This window comes from Prionailurus viverrinus, chromosome C1 (assembly GCF_022837055.1).
Source record: "Prionailurus viverrinus isolate Anna chromosome C1, UM_Priviv_1.0, whole genome shotgun sequence".
Lineage (NCBI taxonomy): Eukaryota > Metazoa > Chordata > Mammalia > Carnivora > Felidae > Prionailurus > Prionailurus viverrinus.
This window is the reverse complement of record NC_062568.1, coordinates 207,314,396-207,334,200: the sequence shown is the minus strand read 5'-3', so window position 1 is coordinate 207,334,200 and position 19,805 is coordinate 207,314,396. Positions and strand designations below refer to the sequence as shown.

The 19,805-nt window shown below is 48.2% G+C and overlaps 1 protein-coding gene across 2 annotated transcripts in view; it reads left to right on the top strand.

Annotated features, from left to right (window-relative positions):
* UBE4B (ubiquitination factor E4B) overlaps positions 1-18,979 on the top strand; it is a 122,214-nt gene extending 103,235 nt beyond the window's left edge. For both annotated transcript variants that reach the window (XM_047869272.1, XM_047869271.1), the window contains 7 exons: positions 2,124-2,250; positions 4,173-4,317; positions 8,773-8,907; positions 11,656-11,847; positions 17,602-17,776; positions 18,292-18,438; positions 18,754-18,979. In XM_047869272.1, coding sequence (XP_047725228.1) covers positions 2,124-2,250; positions 4,173-4,317; positions 8,773-8,907; positions 11,656-11,847; positions 17,602-17,776; positions 18,292-18,438; positions 18,754-18,815 — 983 coding nt within the window. In that variant the 3' untranslated portion in view covers positions 18,816-18,979. The remainder of the gene's footprint in view (positions 1-2,123; positions 2,251-4,172; positions 4,318-8,772; positions 8,908-11,655; positions 11,848-17,601; positions 17,777-18,291; positions 18,439-18,753) is intronic.
* Positions 18,980-19,805: the final 826 nt, after the last annotated feature.

The window sequence follows — 19,805 nt, the reverse complement described above, 5'->3', positions numbered from 1 at the left end:
CTTTTGCCTTTCATTTTTAAATTCTTGTCACAAAAATATGTTCTTTGAAAAATATAGAAAATGCCAAAAAGAAGATAAAAGTTATTGATAATCTCTGTATTCAGAACTTCCGTTAACATTTTGCTCTATATTTTTTCAGCCAATTTACATATATGTAAATTGTGTGCGTGTGTGTGTGTGTGTGTGTATGTGTGTGTGTGTGCACGTGTGTGTGTGCACACGGCACAGGCTTTAAATATGACTGGCCCCATTTGGTAGCCTGTGGTTTTCTTTCTTTCTTTCTTCTGTAATTTTTTTTAATGTTTATTCATTTTTGAGAGACAGAGATAGAGCATGAGCGGGGGAGGGGCAGAGAGAGAGAGGGAGGTTCAGAATCAGAAGCAGCCTCCAGACTCTGAGCTATCAGCACAGAGCCCGACTTGAGGCTCGAACCCAGAGACTGTGAGATCATGACCTGAGCTGAAGTTGGACGCTCAACCAGCTGAGCCACCCAGGCGCCCTGGTAGCCTGTGGTTTTTGCCTATAATATCACAAATACTTTTTCATGTTCTCTGTTGGGCATTTGCATTTATATCTTTTCCCTAATACAAATAGTACTTTAAAGAGTATCCTGGGAGATGTTTGAACATGCCAGCGTATGTTTTCTGGAATAGAGTTGGTGGGTCAGAGAGATGGGCTTATTGATAGCTTGTGATACATTGTTGTCACAAGCTTGTGATACAATGTTGTCACATTGCCTTCAAGGGATCATATTGCTGTTCATTCCCACCAGCAGTCAGAGGGTAACTTTCTCCCACATGCTCACAGGGTCTTTTTTATAATATCTGCCAAGTTGATAGGTTAAGAAAAATGGCATCTTATTTTAATTTCCGTTTTTAACTTTTTCGTGAGCCTTATTGTGTTTACCTGACAGCTTTCCCTTTTTTTAAAACTTGTCATAAATTCAGGAACTTCTCATGCTTAAGCTATGTGTCTTTGGAAAACTAAGCTTGATCTTTGTTCCATTTTAACAATATATGGATGTTGGTAAATGAGCGATGAATACATAGGGTTTTACTATGCTTTTCTCTACTTTGGTAATGTGTTTGAAAATGTTAATTATCAAAAGTATTTAAAATAATACAAACATACTACAAACATATTGCAGGTTTGGATCCAGGCCACTGCAATAAAGCAGATCTCAGAATAAAGAGAGGCAGATTAATTTTTTGGTTTCCCAGTGCATGTGAAAGTTATGTTTATACTATAGTCTGTTAAGTGTACATTTTCATTGTGTCTAAAAAGCCAATGTATATATCTTAATTTAAAAATATTTTATTGATGGGACGCCTGGGTGGCTCGGTCGGTTAAGCATCTGGACTTCAGCTCAAGTCATGATCTCACGGTTTGTGGGTTCAGGCCCCACATCGGGCTCTGTGCTGACAGCTCGGGGCCTGGAGCCTGCTTCTGATTCTGTCTCTCCCTCTCTCTCTGCCCCTCCCCTGCTCACGCTCTCTGTCTCTCAAAAGTAATTTTAAAAAATGTTAAAAAAAATAAAAATCTTATTTTAAAAAATAAAAATATTTTATTGCTAACAATGGTATCATCTGAGCTTTCAGTGAGTCGTAACACCTATCACAGGTCACCGTAACCGATATAATAATAATGAAAAAGTTTGAGATATTGCAGGAATTACCAAATGTGAGACAGGAAGTGACCAAATGCTGTCGGAAAAATGGTGCCGATAGACTTGGCGTGACACAGGGTTGCTACAAACCTTCAATTTGTAAAAAAACAAACAAACAAACAAACAAAAAAACCACGATAAAATGAGGTAGGACTGTAGTCAGATTTAATAGGTATGTGGCCCCTAAGAAAACTTAACCCATTTCTTTTCTCGTCCTTGGCGAGTTGACGCTATGCTGGTGGCATTTTCGAGCCCGATTCATTTTGGTATCGTGTCACTGCCAGAGCTTCTCTGCGAAGCTTGTGTCTTTAGAACCACCTCATACAAGCTCTGTCTTGCCCTTACGTACGAGATACAGCTGCGCATACAGATTCGTATTCACATCGTGGCCACACTAACTGCTTTCTGAAGGGTAAGACTGTATCCGTCCTTCAGTGCCTTTGTCTTTCTTCTTTAGATGTGGAGCATACCGGAGCCACCAGCGAGTTCTACGACAAGTTTACCATTCGCTATCACATTAGCACCATTTTCAAGAGCCTTTGGCAAAATATAGCTCACCATGGCACCTTCATGGAGGAATTCAAGTGAGTATCTGGCCCCTGATACTCACAGAGCAAGTCACAGCTTGCTCTCTTGCAAACCACAGGTAGGGTGGCTGCTTAAAAGCTTTCATAGCTGGTTCTTATCGACTGTTTGCTTGATCTCAGCCTCCTTTAAGTTTTCTAGGTGGTTCTGGTACATGAGAGCAGGGTTATTGAAATGTCTGTGCTGGCCAGACTTTGCTGAACTTTAGATTTGTTGACATACTTCGGGGATGGTATGTATACATTAAAGAAAGAATTTATAAATGTTCGGACATGATGTGTTAAGGGTCTTTTGCTGTTTCTGTGATTACGGTGTGAAGCGAAGTTGTCAGAATGACTGGAACCAGATCTTCGAATGTTCTGGGATCTGATGTCACGCTTTAGATGAGAAATGTTAGGAAGACTTTAGATTTGGAAGCGGTCAGGTTGGGGTTATTATTTCCAATGTCATTCTTTGTAACAAGGCCCTAAACCTTGACTAAGGACCTTTCATTACCTACCTGGAATTTTAGTGACTACTTTAACCCGGACTTTAGTAATTTTGTTTAAATTACTTAAAAAAATTTTTTCTCAATGTTTAGTTTTTAGAGGGAGAGACAGAGTGTGAGCAGGGGAAGGGCAGAGAGAGAGAGAAGGAGACACAGAATCTGAAGCAGGCTCCAGGCTCTGAGCTGTCAGCACAGAGTTCAAACTCACAAACTGTGAGGTTGTGACCTGAGCCAAAGTCAGACACTCAACTGACTGAGCCACCCAGGCGCCCCTCGTCTAAATTACTTTAAACAGACAGGTGCTTGAGAAAGAAAATAGATGAAAATGTTGAACTTTCAAATTATTCTTAAGAAATTTTATCCCATCTACCTGGATCTTTGGCAAACCATGTTAGAGCTTTGATTAAATTCAGTTGTCGCTTGTTAACTAAGTCACTAGTCGACAATATGTGTTAGCCGTTTGCTAGGTAACTTTCTGCAGAGTGAACTCTTTAAGCCAATTCTTTTCGTGAGGTGCTCTTCTGGTCAGAATTGTGTTCCAGCAAACCCCGGCACAAGTTTAGACCAGACAGGCCCACGGCTTGATTTGCGTGGTGCTGAGTTGGGAGTGGTCTTCCTGAACTTGCCTTGTTCCTGAAATCCAGGCTTCCTGCCTCCTGATTACGCAGTGATAGAACCCGAAGGGTGTGTGACACTCTTTTTCTCTACTAATCTTGCAGTTATGAAGCCTAACGGTGCACTCAAATCTCTATGCACGAGCGAGCCCTCCGTTATAACGGGAGATGCAGGACAGTTTTACAGATTGGAAGCTTCAAGGTCTAGAAAGTGAATTAATAGCCTCCTTTATCAATGTTACAGCTGCCGACTTTTCTTCAACGTGTCTTTCTTTATAATGAAGAATAACTGTATGAGTAATTCTCTTGTCCCTTATATGTGGGTAATTATCTATACTTTCTTTGTATCTTGGTGAGTTTAAGCATATTTTCTAGTCTGGAAGAGTGTCTTCTCAACTTCAGATCATTGAGAGAATGAGCCAGGGATGTGTTAGTAAACCTGCTCTCCGAAGAGGTGGAGAAAATTCAGCCTTTGCTGGTTTTCTCGGGTGTAAATACTTCCAGCGTGGCTAAATTTAAGCTGCCCAGGGAGTCTGCTCACAAAATTCTGAAATACTAGTAATTGGCTCTCATCAACCGTGCAAGGTGCCTCCGGCACACCACTGAAATGAGCTCATCACAGTTAATTAAAGGAATAGCAAGACCCAGGGAGAGACTCCGTAGTCCTTGACCTCCACAGTGCTTGAGTGCTGGCCCGGGAGGCAGTCTTACAGGGCCAGATGGTTGGCATTTAGGGCAGAGGCCCATTTTCTTTGGGATCTGCTGCGGCACTTTGCTTCGGCAAGAGGTCTGACCGTGTGCAATGTAATTGCCTTTCCAGTTCGGGGAAGCAGTTTGTGCGCTACATAAACATGCTGATAAATGACACGACGTTTTTGCTCGATGAAAGTCTGGAGTCTCTGAAGCGGATCCACGAGGTGCAAGAAGAGATGAAGAACAAAGACCAGTGGGACCAGCTGCCCCGGGTGAGGACACGGCGCAGGCGCTCGGACGGCGGAGCCGGAAAACCGCCTCGGCCCCTGGGCAGGGCTCTGCCCGGGGCCTCGTTCGTGGGCCCTGCTGACTTAGATGTGACGTACTTGTCATTGCTTGTCACCTCCCACCTGCGGGCTTCCGTGAAGTTGATCCGGGTTCAGGGGAGGAGTGAGCTTAAACACTCCATCTAAAGCTAAGAAGCGAGTCGAGAAGTCTTTCAACATGCGTTCTCCTGTCTTCTTAGTTTTAAAGGGCTTTTTTGGAGAAGAGCTTTTATTGTCTGACTGTGTTGTTGATGTCAGTTTATGAAAGTAGGAAATAAATCTCTAGAATTCTGTGCCAGACAAGCATTTGCTTTGCTCACAGCATCTCCTTTAGACAGCTATGTGAATCACGCAGGATTCTGGTGGGGTTTTTTTTCCTTCTGGTTGATCTTGGTTTTATATTTGGTTATTAGTGGAAGAGAGTGTCGTTTTGCCAGGTTCCGTGACATGGTGACATGGTGACGTGACAGCACACCGGCACGCTTTTCTGACACTGCAGCCATTTAGACGGTTCCCCGATCAGTTACTTCGCTCTTGACAACTACTGGGGACTTGGTGTCTTGGTTCCTTCTGTTCCCGGGCTCAGAATCAGAACTGCTTCCCCAAAGGAGTTCTCCTGGGAGAGGAGGGAGCACTGTTGTCTCTTTACTTGCAGTAGCATTCTCAGCGCGAAAATACTGTCGAGCTTAATGCCGCACAGTCCAAAAGTATCTTAAGATACATAAGCACGTATGAAAGCACACTTAGGAGATGTTTTTATTCCAAGTGTTCCTGCGGCTGTGGTGAGAATTTTACAACTTGCTGTAGCTTAGCCAGCGTGCTTACACTACAGACTGAAGCCTTCCGGGGGCTCTGCAGGGCCCGTGAATGCTGGATGCCCGAGTCCAGGCCGCCACACTGCTGGACCCCCTCTCTTTGTATTCTTGAGATAACGTGGTGCTTGTCTTCTTTTTCCTCGGCACTGCCCTGGCAGCCGCTGGAGTCTCACCTACCGTCTACCCTCGTATTCGTTTCTAAACACTCTTTAAGCTCTTTTTCCTGTGGTGCCTCCGAAGCTTCCCTCCTGCACCTCCCCATCTCCCCCGGGCAAGAGTCGGCCCAGACCTGATGTTTCACGCCTCCCCACAGTAGCTCTCGGGAGTCCTTCCAAGCTTTTCTCCCATTCCAGTCTGTTGGCTCCGATCTGGACCGGTCCCCGGGCCCTTGCAGAACATGCTGGGCAAACAGATGAGGCCTAGCCGAAAGAGGTGCACCTTTGGAGCCGAGGGCACCTAGGTTTGAGGACTGATGCCACCACGCATTCAGAGTTCCTGAATCTGTTTCCTTGTCCCCGAAGCAGAGATGATCCCTGCTTTGCGGAAAAACTAGGAGGAGGGATGGTGGATGTCGCGAACCCAGCTCAGCACTGGCGCTCAGGATGTGTAGCTCTCCTTGTTTCATTTGGCTCAAGTCATTCTTTCCGTCCCGAATTCTCTGCTTGCCGCTCTTATGTATGAAAATCCTACCCATTCTTTACACAAGGCCTTGTGCAGGTATTCCCTCATGGTTGGACTGCCCCGGCCGGAGCCGCCCCAAACCCTCCCCTTGCTCTATACTTCTGTAGCGACCACTCCGTGTCACTTGTGATGCTTGTTTTAGACCAGCTTCTGTCGTAGATGTTGGCATACGGGTCTGTGGCACAGGGTCTCATTCACGGTCGGAGCTCAATAGCGTTTGCTTAGGAGATAACTCAACAGTTCCTATTGATTTTGCCGTGTCCGTGGATGAGAAAGCGGCATAAATAGTTCCAATCAAGTGCTATTTCAGAAATACGTCTGTTTGACTTTGAAGTCCCTTCCTGCCACCCACCTCCCCGCCTGCTGCTCCCATCTCGCCATCCTCCGAATGCTGGGGGACTCCGCTGCTCAGCCCTCAGGCTCCTCCCCTCCTCTCTCCGCTCTCGCTGCCGAGGCTGGTGTTTCTCAGGTGCTCGGTGGAATTTCGGTGTGGTAATAATTCTTTATTATGGAAGACCGCACCATACGTCGCAGGACATTTGGCATCTCTGGCTCGCGCCCATTTAATGCCAGTGAGGTACCCTCTTACCCCGAGTTATCAGGCAGCCAGAAACACTCCCGCACGTGGCCTGATGCCCCCAGTTGGAAATCACTGCTAGGTGATATCATCTATTCCCAGCGGCTTTGATGGTCGTTATTCTAAAGATTCTGGAACATGTCTCCTCAGTTCCTATCTCTCCTGACGCCAGACCTGCTTCACTAGCTGTTGACTTGCTCCTCTGCCCGGTGGTCTCATAGTATCCCTTGACGAGGGGGGGGCTACATCTCCTCTCCAGGTCTGCCCAACCTCATTGAGGGACAGCTACATTCTTTTTTTCTTTTTTTAACTTTTTTTTAATCTTTATTTTTGAGAGAGAGAGATACAGAGTGTGAGTGGGGAGAGTGGGGCCCGGGCAGAGAGAGAGGAAGACACAGAATGTGAAGCAGGCTCCAGGCTCTGAGCTGTCAGCACAGAGCCCGACGCGGGGCTCGAACTCACAAACTCTAAGATCATGACCTGAGCCAAAGTTGGATGCTTAACCAACTGAGCCACCCAGGCGCAAGGGACAACTACATTCTGTTGATTGCCCTGACCCAACACTTTGGAGTCCTCCTTGATTCTTCTCTCTCAGCAAGTGCCCCAAGGCTGTATCTCTTTTTTTTTTTTTTTTTTTAATTTGAGAGAGAGAGAGAGAGCGCACAAGCAGGGGGGCGGGTCAGAGGTAGAGAAAGAGAGACTCTTAAGCAGGTGCCACTGCTCAGTGCAGTGCCCAACATGGGGTTTGATCCCATGACCCTGGGATCATGACCTGAGTTGAAATCAAGAGTTAGACGCTCAACCGACTGAGCCACCCAGGAGCCCCAGGCTCTATCTTGAGCTATACCCATGTCTGACCTCCTCTCTTTCCCCTACCTCTAGACCATCTCTCGCCTGGCTTGCTGTCGCCCCTCTCACCGGTCTCTCGCCACCTTTGTCGTGTCCCTACCAGAGGGATGCTGTTAAACCTGTCTGCTCGTTATCGCCGCTTGACTCAGAACTCTTCCCGGTTTCCCTTCTCACTCAGAGTCCAGACCCGAATCAGAGTGGGCCAGGGGCCAGAGTGGGCCACCCTTTTCCTCTTCCCTCCCCCTCCCCCAACCACACGGGCCTTCTTGCCCCAGATTTCTGCTGGCTCGCTTCCTTCAGATACCCACTTAAATGTCCCCTTCTCCGAGGCCATCCCTGACCGCTTTCCTTCTCATTCTGCTCTATTTGTCGCCATCACTCTCAGACTTACCGTGTATCTGGAAGCATGTTTGCATACCGCTTATCTCTTCCCTGCCCTGCAGTCTGGGCTCCGTGAGGCTTGCGGGCCTCTTGGTCTCGTTCTATACTCTTATCAGCAGAGCCGAAAGGTGGGCCTGGCCTGGAGGAGGGCCCGGACCCCAGGTCTGGACGAGTGCATGCGACACACAGACGCGCGTTGCACTCCTTCTCACTTCACTGTTCTCGTGTCTTCCTGCTCCAGCATGTTGCGTGGGCGCAGTCTTGACCGAGGGGCCGTGGGCGGGCCGCCCAGCATCGTCGCAGAACCTCCCCCAGGCACCCACTCAGGGCACTTGCCCTAGGGGCACTCGTGGGGGGACTGCAGCTGTCCTGGCGCTTGCCCCTCCCCCTCCACGTAAAGTAAACCAGCCTCTGAGCCGTGATGTAAGGGTTTCAGCCTTCCCTGATGTTTCTGCGGCTTTTCTCCATCCCAGAGCCTTCAGGGCCCCACTTGCTTTCCCCATGACTCAGAGACCTTCTCATCTTGGTGCCCAGCCCATGGCAGAGTTGAAGGACAAGGACGGTGCCGGAGGCAAGAATGCTGACCGTTGTCGGGGCTGACAGCCTGACGAAACTCAGAACCTTTTAGCGATCCGTAGGCGCTCCATGTAGGGGCAAAACCTATTGGCCGCGGTGTCGGAGCAGAACACGTCCATGTTCTCACAATAATGATGGCTGCCAGTTGTTATTAAGGGGAACGAGCTCTCCTTCGTTAGCAACCGCGTGTATCGGGTGTGATGAAAGAATCAGTTATTTCATCCCGCACAGAACATGAACGTGACTTCTTTTATCATTGAGGAAACCCAGTCGCGTGGAAGTGAAATAATGGGCCACGGTCACCGTACTCAGAGGCCTAGAGAGTTCTGATGCTGAAAGGAATGAACCGTACCTTATCTGGAAAATTCTCTGCTTTGGGTTGTTCCCATTCCCTCGGCACGTTGGCTTTGCTGCGCCCTTGTCCCATTAGGAGCGGACTGTATTTTCCATCACGCTCGGCGTGCCAGTGAGCTCACGGCCAATACTGACCTTGGCTTGGCGTCTGCTCCGTGTTTCCTATAGGATCAGCAGCAAGCCCGTCAGTCCCAGCTTGCTCAGGACGAACGTGTTTCACGCTCCTATCTCGCCCTGGCAACAGAAACCGTGGACATGTTCCATATCCTCACCAAGCAGGTCCAGAAGCCATTCCTCAGACCGGTGAGTGGAAGCTTCGGGGTGTTTGTTTTGCATGTCGGATTCCACGGCCAGGTTCCGGCACCTGTAACTAAAGGTGGTTGTGGAGATCCTGGACGTTGCAGCTCACAGCCACTAAGTGAAATTTTGATACTGGTTTTGTTCGCAGTTATGCGAGGTGATAAAGCACTCTGAGGATAGACAGAAGTCTACAAACGGCCTTTTCCAAGATAACTCAATTCGCTTTCTGCTTATAGAGCACACGGGATCACTAATGTTGAGGCTGTGACATATTTTTATCATTATCGATTCCTGTATTGTATCTATAGGAGACATAGAAAGTAACGTCAGTTGGAGATTAGAGTCTATCAAGTAGAAATCACTGATACTGGGTAAGATCTTCGGTTCTCCTAGCTGTGGCTTTGCTATACTCAAGAAGCCAAAGGGTAACGAGAGCCATAATTACGGTTTATGACAGATCAAAGGTAGTCAAAACATTTGGCCTTGATATTATTAATAAGATCGGAGTCCTGTTTTTGAAATGGAAACTGAGCCACATGACCGGAGATCGCTGCTTGGTGTTGGAGCTGCCGCACGGCACAGAAGCTTTATGGTGTGGCCAGGATAAGGGTCGTGAGGAAGGCCAAGAAGGGGCCGGGAGCCGGTGGTTAATTGCCTGGCAATATGGACAGGCTGACAATGGAATGTAACTTGGTTACTCATTTCCTCCAATGTCCACGTTCACCGCTTCGTTCAACAGTATCACCACACCCTGGCCTGTGTACATCTCAGCAAGGAGTCCCCCCCCCCCCATTTTCCATTCCACATCTATTTATAAAAGAGCCGTGGAAGGTGAAACAAAACTGAGCTCACTATCGAAAGCACGCGGACACCACGACTAATTTAAACAAGATAGTTCAGACCCTTGCTTCCCTGGGGTTGGCAAATGGAAATCCTTTCAACTTTTTCTACGGAGGCCAGAGAGTAAGTTATTAGGCATCGTGGGCCGTACAGCCTGTCCCAGCTACTCAGCTGTGCTGTTGCAGCACGTAAGCGGCCACAGACAATATAGAAACCAGCAAGCGTGGCTGTGTTTCGGTAAAACTTTATGAAAACAAGCATCAGGTCAGATTTGGCCCGCAGGTAGCAGTTTGCCAATCCCGGCACCAAACCACAGTTTATTTTATGTTCAGTGACCCCAAATCAGCGAGTCTTTGATTGTTAGGGAACTGTAATAAATTATTTGAGACTAAATTATCATAGAGCCTATTTTTGGTTCTGAGTTCTTCATTTTTAAAGGAATTTATTGAAAGCAAAGTCTAATGTTTTCACGTCAACTAAAATTAATTTTTTTCAAGGCCTACTTTTTAAAAAAATTTTGTTCATTTGTTTTGAGAGAGAGAGAGAGCGTGAGCGAGAGCTCAAGTGGAGGAGGAGCAGAGAGAGAGGGAGAGAGAAAGAATCCCAAACAGGGTCCACAGTGTCAGCACAGAGCCCAGCACGGGGCTCGAACTCACAAACTGCAAAATCATGACCTGAGCCGAAATCAAGAGCCGGACGCTCAACCGACTGAGCCACCCGGGCGCCCCTCAAGGCCGTTCCTTGACCTGAGCTATCCGCGGGCCCTGGCCGTAGCCTCCCACACGCACTCTCTGCCTGTGCCTGCTTCGATGCATCCTTTTCCTTTGCCACACAGTTTCGCCTTCTTCACTGGCTAGCTCAAACTTCTCCCACTGGGGGAAAAATAAAACCCTGCCAACGATATCCTGTCCTTATCACTCCTGTATTCCACAGGTTCCTAACAGTCAAATACAGGAGCGCTTTACTTTGTGCAAAGCAGGTTCTCGAAAAGCCAAATTTCAGTTGGATGTGTATACGTGCAATCATTAAATGTAATGAAAACCTTGTTCTGTGACTTTTTTTTTTTTTTTTTTTTTTTTAATGGCCTGACACTGTCTAACCCGAGGCAGGATTCCTCCTGCAGGTTTGCTTGAAGCACACGTGCCCTACTGTACTAAGTACTGGGACATCGGGTGGGTTCTTGCATATTGTTTATATTGGCTACTGGTTTCATTTAAGTGTGCTTTGTCTCTCACCTGCCACATTTAAGATGATTTAAGACATAAACTTTATCTTCTGCTTCTTCTGCATTTCTCCTCTCTTGGCCTCTGATAATAAGAACGGTGCACCCTGTCGGAACTGTCAGACGCTTTTGAAATTTAGAAAAATAATGCATCAGGGCGCCTGGCTGGCTCAGTTCAGTGGAGCATGTGACTCTTGATCTTGGGGTCATGAGTTCGAGCCCCATGTTGAGTGTAGAGGTTACTTAAAAGTAAAATCTTAAAAGGAAAGAAAACGAAATGCACATACAATGGCGGCTAAATGAACATACCAAAAATTTCTTTGACTTACGTTATGATGATGGGATTCTGAGTGATTTTCCCTCTTACCTACTTCTCAGTGAATTTGGAGTAATCCTTGTTTTTTGTCACCGGAAGCATGAATTTAAAGCAAAGGTCGCCCTTCCGTTGATATTTGTAGATATTCCATCAACCCGCAACGTTATTAAGTGTTAGAATTATCGGGTTAGAGATGGGGAGTAAAGAAAATTTTGAGCGGAACGTTCTTCTTCAGCTTACGATCCACGGCACATATAAGGGATCCTCTGCAGATTAATCCGGCCCATTCCTGTTCCTCCGCTGAGATGGGAGTTTTGGTCCTTCTCGCTTGTCTCAGCAGCTTGAATTGTCCTATTACCCTGTGATTTCCTAGGAGCTGGGACCCCGACTGGCTGCAATGCTCAACTTTAATCTTCAGCAACTCTGTGGCCCCAAGTGCCGGGACCTGAAAGTAGAAAACCCTGAGAAATACGGCTTTGAACCAAAGAAGCTGTTGGACCAACTGACAGATATTTACCTGCAGCTGGACTGTGCCCGGTTCGCCAAAGCCATTGCTGACGACCAGGTCGGTGCCCGGGGCGGGGCGGGGGCGGGGGGAGGGGGGCAGGCCATTTCGGGGGGAGGCCGGGGTTCAGGCTGCTGAGCTGGGGGACCAGAGGTGGCGTCTCTGTGGACTTCCGGGCAGACCCTGTGCAGTGACGTACCCACCTGTCCCTGGATTTCCCCACTTGTAATCAGAAAGGCGATACTTTTTAAATTGTGGTTTGGGAAGTTTTTAGTCGGCAAATGGAAATAATCACCACCGCGGCCAGGGGAGCTTGTCTGACATAAACGAAGATGGATCAGCTCTTTTTCATTGGGTGTAAAAGAGCTGACTTGGCTCCCAGATACGTCTCCAGTGGAGTTCTTAGCCCGTCCTGCCACGAGCAGCAGGCCCATTACCTTCCCACAGAGGCCCGGCTTTCCCAGGGCTCCAAGCCTGCTTCCCAGGCCTTCGCTTTAGTGCTGCCGCCGTTGTGATTCCAGGTTCCAGACCTCGTGGGGTGATCTTCATAGTCTTCTCTCTCCTTTATTCCTCGTGTCCCCTGTGAGGACGCGGTTCGGCGCTTGGCATTTCCGCAGCTGCCGATGTAGTCCAGCCCCACCCCCTTCTGACTTCTCTCCCTCCGTGTTCTTCTGGCCCACGTCATACCAGCGTCATAAGAGCTGATTGTTTATCAACCGAATACCAAGTTTTAACCACTTGGCGTATTTTTGTTGATGTGGTCCTCACAAAATCCTGTGTAGGTTCTATTAGATTCCTCATTTTTACATGAGGAAACTGAGGCACAGAGAGTTGAAGTGGCTTGCTCCCGGTGGCGCCCGTGCCGTGGGATAGAGGCAGGATTCAGACCCAGTCAGTCTGGCCCTGAGCCTATATTCCCAGCCCCTCTGCTTTCTGCTTAAAATGCCCCAAAATTCCACACTCACCTGTGTCTCCATCTTCGTTCACACTGTCTCTCCAAATATTACTCACGTTTCAGGTTAACCAGCAGTAGGGATTCTAGAAGGTTCTTTACCCATATCTCACCCAGAGGAATCATAGAAAAATAAGGAAATAGCAGGTATTATTTTTTTAATGTTTATTTTGAGAGAGAGCATGTGTGCCCGTGTGCAGGGGAGAGGGAGAGAGAGAATCCCAAGCAGGCCCCACACTGTCAGTGCAGAGCCCAGCACAGGGCCCGATCCCACAACCTGAGCTGAAATCGAGTCGTACGCTTAACCAACCGAGCCACCCAGGCACCCCTAGGTACTGATTGTTTGTTTGTTTGTTTAATAACAGCTCTATTGAGATATAATTCACGTATGTGGGTACTTTGGGACGTAAGCAAGAGAGTTGGTCTTGACAAAGTGCCTGCAAAGGAAAAAAAACACACGTCTGAAGCAGTTTTTCCATAGAAAGTAGTGTATCAGAGGGGCTTAAGAGTTTGCCGTTATTGTGGGGAGGGGCTAAGATGTGTTTCTAGCCTACAGCCTGCGATACCGCACATTTCTAGAACTATGGAAGGGAAGTGGTAGTCTGGAGGGAGAGAGAGGAAAGGGGGAAGTACCCCCATCCAGAGTGGGGTGTCTGCCTGGGGAGCAGGCCGGCTGCGGCTGGGCTTCTCCAGCCGCCAGAGGTCAGGGTGTGAAAAGTCCCCAGAGACTCTCGTGCTTTTACTGTAAGCGACTCGGGAGAGTCCTTAAGTGTGGTCTCGCTGTGGCTGCCACATCACAAGTGGTTAACATCACAAACTTTGCAGCGTGAATAAACACGGCGAGACAGTGAAAACCAAGTGGGGGACAATACCCGGTAAGGCCTGTGGGTTGTCGTGGTGGCCTGTGGTGGCACCTGGCTTGCATCACAGATGGCAGTTTCTGCCCAGTGGTGCATGGGTTCTCTTGAGTGTGTAAACAGCCCTGTCCTTCCAGACTCGGGAAGCAAACGCACACGAGTGCCAGTGTCCCAATGTAGAGAATAGTGTTTTAAGTGGATTTCTTGGCTTCCTTTTACGGTGTGGTATTTGTTCTGATTGCTGGGTATTTTCCACTTACATTGGTTGTAAGCTGATTAGAGTCCTGAGGATCATTTGGAAGAGGGTTTGAGGACTGGGGAAGAAAGGGTGGAAGTCTACAAAGCTCCAGAGGAGCAAGAATTACAATTTTCTCCTTCGGGAGCAGCGGCCTTGGTTTGGTCTGGTGTGTGCGGGAAGACAAAGGATGAAGAAAAGGGCAGCCATGCGAGGGAGGAAGAGCTTCTCTCCCCGCCAACCAAGAATGGGCTAAGCACGCGTGTCCAGGGCGCCTGGGTGGTTCAATCAGTTAAGCGTCGGACTCTTGATTTCAACCTCAGGTCATGATTTTAGGGTTTGTGAGATTGGTCCCTGTCAGCACAGAGCCTGCTTGGGATTCTCTCTCTCCTGCTCTCTCTGCCTCTCCCCCGCTTTCTCTCTCTCTCTTTCTTTCTCTTTTTCTCTCTAAAACTAAATAACCACTAAAAAAAAAAAAAAGATAAAGAGCCTATCTGAAGTCACACTTCTCCCACCCAGTCTTTCCTTTTTTTTTTAATTGAGGTGAAATTCACATAAGGCTAACCATTTTATTATTTTTTAATGTTTATGTATTTATTTTGAGAGAGAGAGAGCTCAAGCAGGGGAGAGGCAAAGAGAGGAGAGGGAGAATCCCAAGAAGGCTCTGCGCCGTCAGCACAGAGCCCGACGTGCGGCCTGATCTCTATGAACCATGAGATCGTGACCGGAGCCGAAATCAAGAGTCAGACCCTCAACCAGCTGAGCCACCCGGTGCCCCAAGATTAACCATTTTAAAGTGTGCAGTTCAGTAGCATTGAGTACATTCACAGTGTTAAGAAGCCATCACCTCTTTCTAGTTCCGACATTTTATCCAAACAGCACCCTCAGAAAGAAATGCCATATTCATTACGCAGTCACTGTCCATCCCCACCCCTTTGCCCCAGCCCTCGGCAACCATTAATCTGCTTTCTGTCTTCGTTTTACATAATTTTGGATTTACCTGTTTGCCTATTCTGGACATTTCACGTAAATGGAATAAGATAATACACTACCTTTTGTGTCTGGCCTCTTTCATTTAGCATAATGTTTTTGAGGTTCATTCATGTACATGGCCTACTGGCTCATTCCTTTTTGTGGCCCAGTGAGATCTCATTATGTGAATACTCCACGATTTGTTTCTCCATTCATCCATTGCTGGACATTTGAGTTGTTTCCAACTTTTGGCTATTATAAATGTGGCTGCTCGGAGTGTTTGTGATGAAACACTAGAATACCTGTCTGTAATTCTTTTGCGTATATACTTAGCAGCAGAATTGCTGAGTCATATGGTGAAACTACATTTAACTTCTTGAGGAAATGCCGCATTGTGTTCTACGGTGTACGAACGGATCGTGTACAACTGTTCTAATTTCGATTTCTTCATTCTCACCAACGCTTGTTATTTTTTCGTGGTTTTTTTTTTTTTTTTTTAAATAGTTACTCTAGTGGGAGTGAAATGGTACTTCGCTGTGGTTCTGGTTTACATTTTCATAATGACGAATAGTGTTGAACATCTTTCCATGTGCTTCTTGGCCATTTGTATACCTTCTTTGGAGAAATGTCTGTCCAAGTCCTTCTCCATTTTTTTTAAATGGATTATGTTTCTGTTGGTGAATAGTAGGAGTTTTTTTATATATTCTCGATACAAGACCTTTATCAGATACACGATTTGTAAATATTTTCACATCTGAGTTTAGAATTACTCTGGAACATCTTTGAGGTCAAGAGCAGCGTCTTTACTGCATCTCTCACCCAACCCACATCAGACTCGAAGCGACAGCTTAGAAACGTGCATTTGCTCCAGGCACTGACACCGTTGCTCCTAGAGGCTGAATGCCACGTCCCCTCGGTGCGGGCTCCCTTTGATTTCTAATAATGCTCACCACGCTGCTCTTAGAAGTTGACTTATAAGCAAGCATAAGTTGTTAAAAAGTCGTCCTCTTTTAAGGAACAGAACGGGTGATGCTTCAGGAGGGTGGCCAGGTGGCTCCTTGTTACAAAGAGAAGTTCAAGGTGAAACCGCCTCTGATGTAGCAGTGCCCAACCAGCAACAAGCCCCTGTGCAAAATATCTTCATTTTGCCCTTCCAACCTCTTATTCTATGACCTTTTGGCCACTTCTCCTCTGCGCCCCTTCCCAAAGAGACGGAGACTGGCTTCCGGTTCATGATAAGTAGATGTCAGATAAGGTAACTGCTGGGTCAGTACAGTAATTTGGTTTCAGAAAACTATACTGGAGGCTCTCCGAACTTTTCAGGATTGTGCAAGATGGCTTTCAGGATTTCCGCTAGGTCGAGGCCAGCGTTCGCCGTTCCCTCTGTCTCCCCCTCAGGTGCATGGAAGTAACAGGGGGCATGGGTGCCTGTGAAGACAGGAAGTGAACACGTGCACTTTCTTAGAGACTGAGGTTTACAGAGGAAAGAAGAAAGATGGAGGAACTTCAGTTCCGCACTCTAAGAGAGTACAGACCCTGAGACGAGTTCATCCTGCAGACATTCGTCTGAGTCCTTGGATGGGAAGGACCGCTCAGCGGGTTGCGATGCCGTCCTTGGAGTCTTGATCGGTCCCCTCCTCCGTCTGGATCACTGTCCCTGAACTGACAAGCGGCCAGTGTTTTTGCCAGAAATGCGAATTAGGATATACTGTGACATTCTGAAGTGGCAATGATTTTTATGAATTAGGTACCTGTGAGGTGGGTGTCACCACGCCCACTTTACACCCAAGGCAACTGGAGCTCAGAGGGCTGTGCCTAAGACCACCCAGCGCTCGAGGAGACGGGGGAGCCAGAATTCGAGTCCGACTGCAGCTGTGGTGGGCACTAGACCGTCCCCCGTGCTCCTGTCAGCAGAGCACCCGACACTTCAGCGTTGAGCTGAGAGATTGACCTCGAACGGGACAAAGCTCCTGTCGACTGGGAACCGGGCCGGGCTGTTCTCACCATGTCTGCCTTTAGCGGGAAGAGCTGCCGTTTGCTGCCAGGGCCCAGTGCCTTGCGAGGCCTCAAACAGACTCGATTTTCAATTTCTTTTTAACATTTACATTTTATTTATTTTTTTTTTTTAATTTTTTTTTTCAACGTTTATTTATTTTTGGGACAGAGAGAGACAGAGCATGAACGGGGGAGGGGCAGAGAGAGAGGGAGACACAGAATCGGAAACAGGCTCCAGGCTCCGAGCCGTCAGCCCAGAGCCCGGGGCTCGAACTCATGGACCGCGAGATCGTGACCCGGCTGAAGTCGGACGCTTAACCGACTGCGCCACCCAGGCGCCCCTAACATTTACATTTTAAAAGAAATGAATGTTTAAGATAATTCCACTATTTAAAAATTCCCCTCATTTACCTCACTCCTGAAGCCCTCCTCAGAGGTAATGACCTTGTACAGTTTGATACATATATTCCAGTCTTCCTGCATTCATAGCCATGTGAGTGTATTTATATATGTGTTATCATTTCAGGGCTGTTTTATTTTTTCACGTTTAGTTTTCAGAGGCGGGGAGGGGCCCAGAGGGGAGGGAGTCAGAGGATCCGAAGCAGGCTCTGAGCTGACAGCCCAGAGCCTGACACGGGGCCCGAACCCGTGAGCCGTGAGATCATGGTCCGGGCTGAAGTCGGATGCTTCATCGACTGAGCCCCCCAGAAGCTCCTACATGGGTCGTACTTTAGGTGTTTTCTGCAGCTTGTGTTTTTCCGCTTAAAATGTATTTGTCTCCCGTCGTCTTTCCTCACTTGCAGAGATCCTACAGCAAAGAGCTGTTTGAGGAAGTGATCTCGAAGATGCGGAAGGCAGGGATCAAATCCACAATAGCGATCGAGAAGTTTAAACTCCTAGCTGAGAAGGTGGAGGAGATAGTAGCCAAGAACGCACGCGCAGAAATCGACTACAGCGACGCCCCAGACGAGTTCAGAGGCAAGCGGACGGCTCTTTTCCCGCCGAATTCTTTGATTGGAGTTACCTCGAAACACGTAACACAAAAAGACCGCATTCTGTGCCTTTCCTTTTTTTATGGTGCGCTAGAGTTGCTCCTTGAGGCACGCTCTCTGAAATTACGTTTGCCTACTTTTGGTTTCTGTTATCAATTAGAAGCGAAAAGAAAGTCCTTGTCTTGATTTCAAACTAGGAAACCGCCGGGAAGATTCCAGCATCAGCCTCGCCTTGGCAGGAGGGGACTTCCCGCAAGTCCCCAGATGCGGGAGCTTCCTGCATGGCCCTGGTCCTTCTCCCCTGTTGTTGCCCCCCAGCTGCAGCTGACGAGAGTGCCCTCCCCTCCCCCAGGGGCGCCGGGTGTGCCTCTGTCTTATGCTGACTTCCAGCTGAACTTGGGGGCCTAGTAGGACCGTGCGGCGCAGGACAGGCTTTGTTTCGCTCTCATTTTCAGTTTTCGGCTCTGTGAGTAGAGTTTGCTCTTGGCTTTGTCTCCGCAGACCCTCTGATGGACACCCTGATGACCGACCCGGTGCGGCTGCCCTCCGGCACCATCATGGACCGCTCCATCATCCTGCGGCACCTGCTCAACTCCCCTACGGACCCCTTCAACCGCCAGATGCTGACAGAGAGCATGCTGGAACCAGGTAGAGGAGGGCGCGGCGAGAGTCACAGTGCCCAAGGCCGCCGGGCCCAGCTGTGGGCCCGAGTCGTGTGTCCGAGATTAATCGGAAGGGGAGATCTGTCGAATCCAGAAGCCACACGGCGTCTGACGCTCGATGGAAAAGACACAGAACATCCTTTGCCCCTTTTTCCGCCGCCGGAGCCTGGGCCTTCCCCAGGCTTCACGTCAGTGAGGGAGTGAAGGGCCTTGTCTTTCCGCGTACACAGACCTGCACGCAGCGGCTCCCGGGAGGAGCCCTCCCGCCCGGGGCGTTAATCGTCTCCTTTTCTTTTCCCAGTGCCAGAACTGAAAGAACAGATTCACGCCTGGATGAGAGAGAAACAGAACAGCGATCATTAAGCCGCCCCCCCCCCCCCCCCCCCCCCCGTGCCCACCCTCTGCTCGAGGCCAAGGCCGGCCAAGCAAGCGGAGGCAGTGTTGGTGGCGGATATGCTGTTCAGATGTCGGAGGCCCGGCGCGGCGGGAGACCCCGAGAGCCCACCCAGAGCGACCAGACGGTGGAGATCTGCGAGGTCACCGAGGAGGAGAGGAGCCCGAGTCCTGTACATATATTTAAGTGACACACATGGTCAAAAGCTTGAGGGACACACTTGACGATTGCTTGTGTAATAAAACTCGTCCTTCTTACGTCACCATTTGGGGCTTTTGCGACGGAAGTCTCTGAGTGATTGATGGCAGACGGGTCTGGACAGCATCCCCTTCGTCCTTATTCCCCCCCTAAACCCGATATCCGTTGATTTGATTGCGATTAGAGAACCTTGGACATTTTGCTGCCGAAGAATCCTGGCCCTGCTTGCACTGCTGTGGATTTTTTTAAGAGAAGCAAAAGCAAAAATAAACCCCTTCCCCCACTGGCCCTCCAAACATATACTCCGTGAGAGAATTGTGCCTGCAACAAAGTGTTCATCCTGGGATCGTATTTTTATATCATATTCACATATTTGTTTTTTTAATTGGTGTTAGATGACGTGATTAATAAAAAAGGCAAGCTATTTTCAGAATTTGAATTTCAGTTTTTATTTTTATTTTTTCCTTTTGAAATGTCCCTTTAAAGTTTTTTTGGGTTTTTTTTGTCTTTTTTTTTTTATTATTCTGAACAAAATGAGAACCTGTCACTCTGGTCCTTGTAGTAAGGCCTCTATTAGGGATCTGAGGAACAGTACAGCCGAGGAAGTGTTCAAGTATATCAGGATTTACATGACTTATGGATTTTTTGGGGGGGGGGGAGGTAAGGAGGGTGGGCGACGATTCAAAACCATTACAGGTATCCTAGGGGGGAAAATCAACTCCTCAACCCTGGAGTCTGCGAGTTCGAGGCAGGGGTCGTTT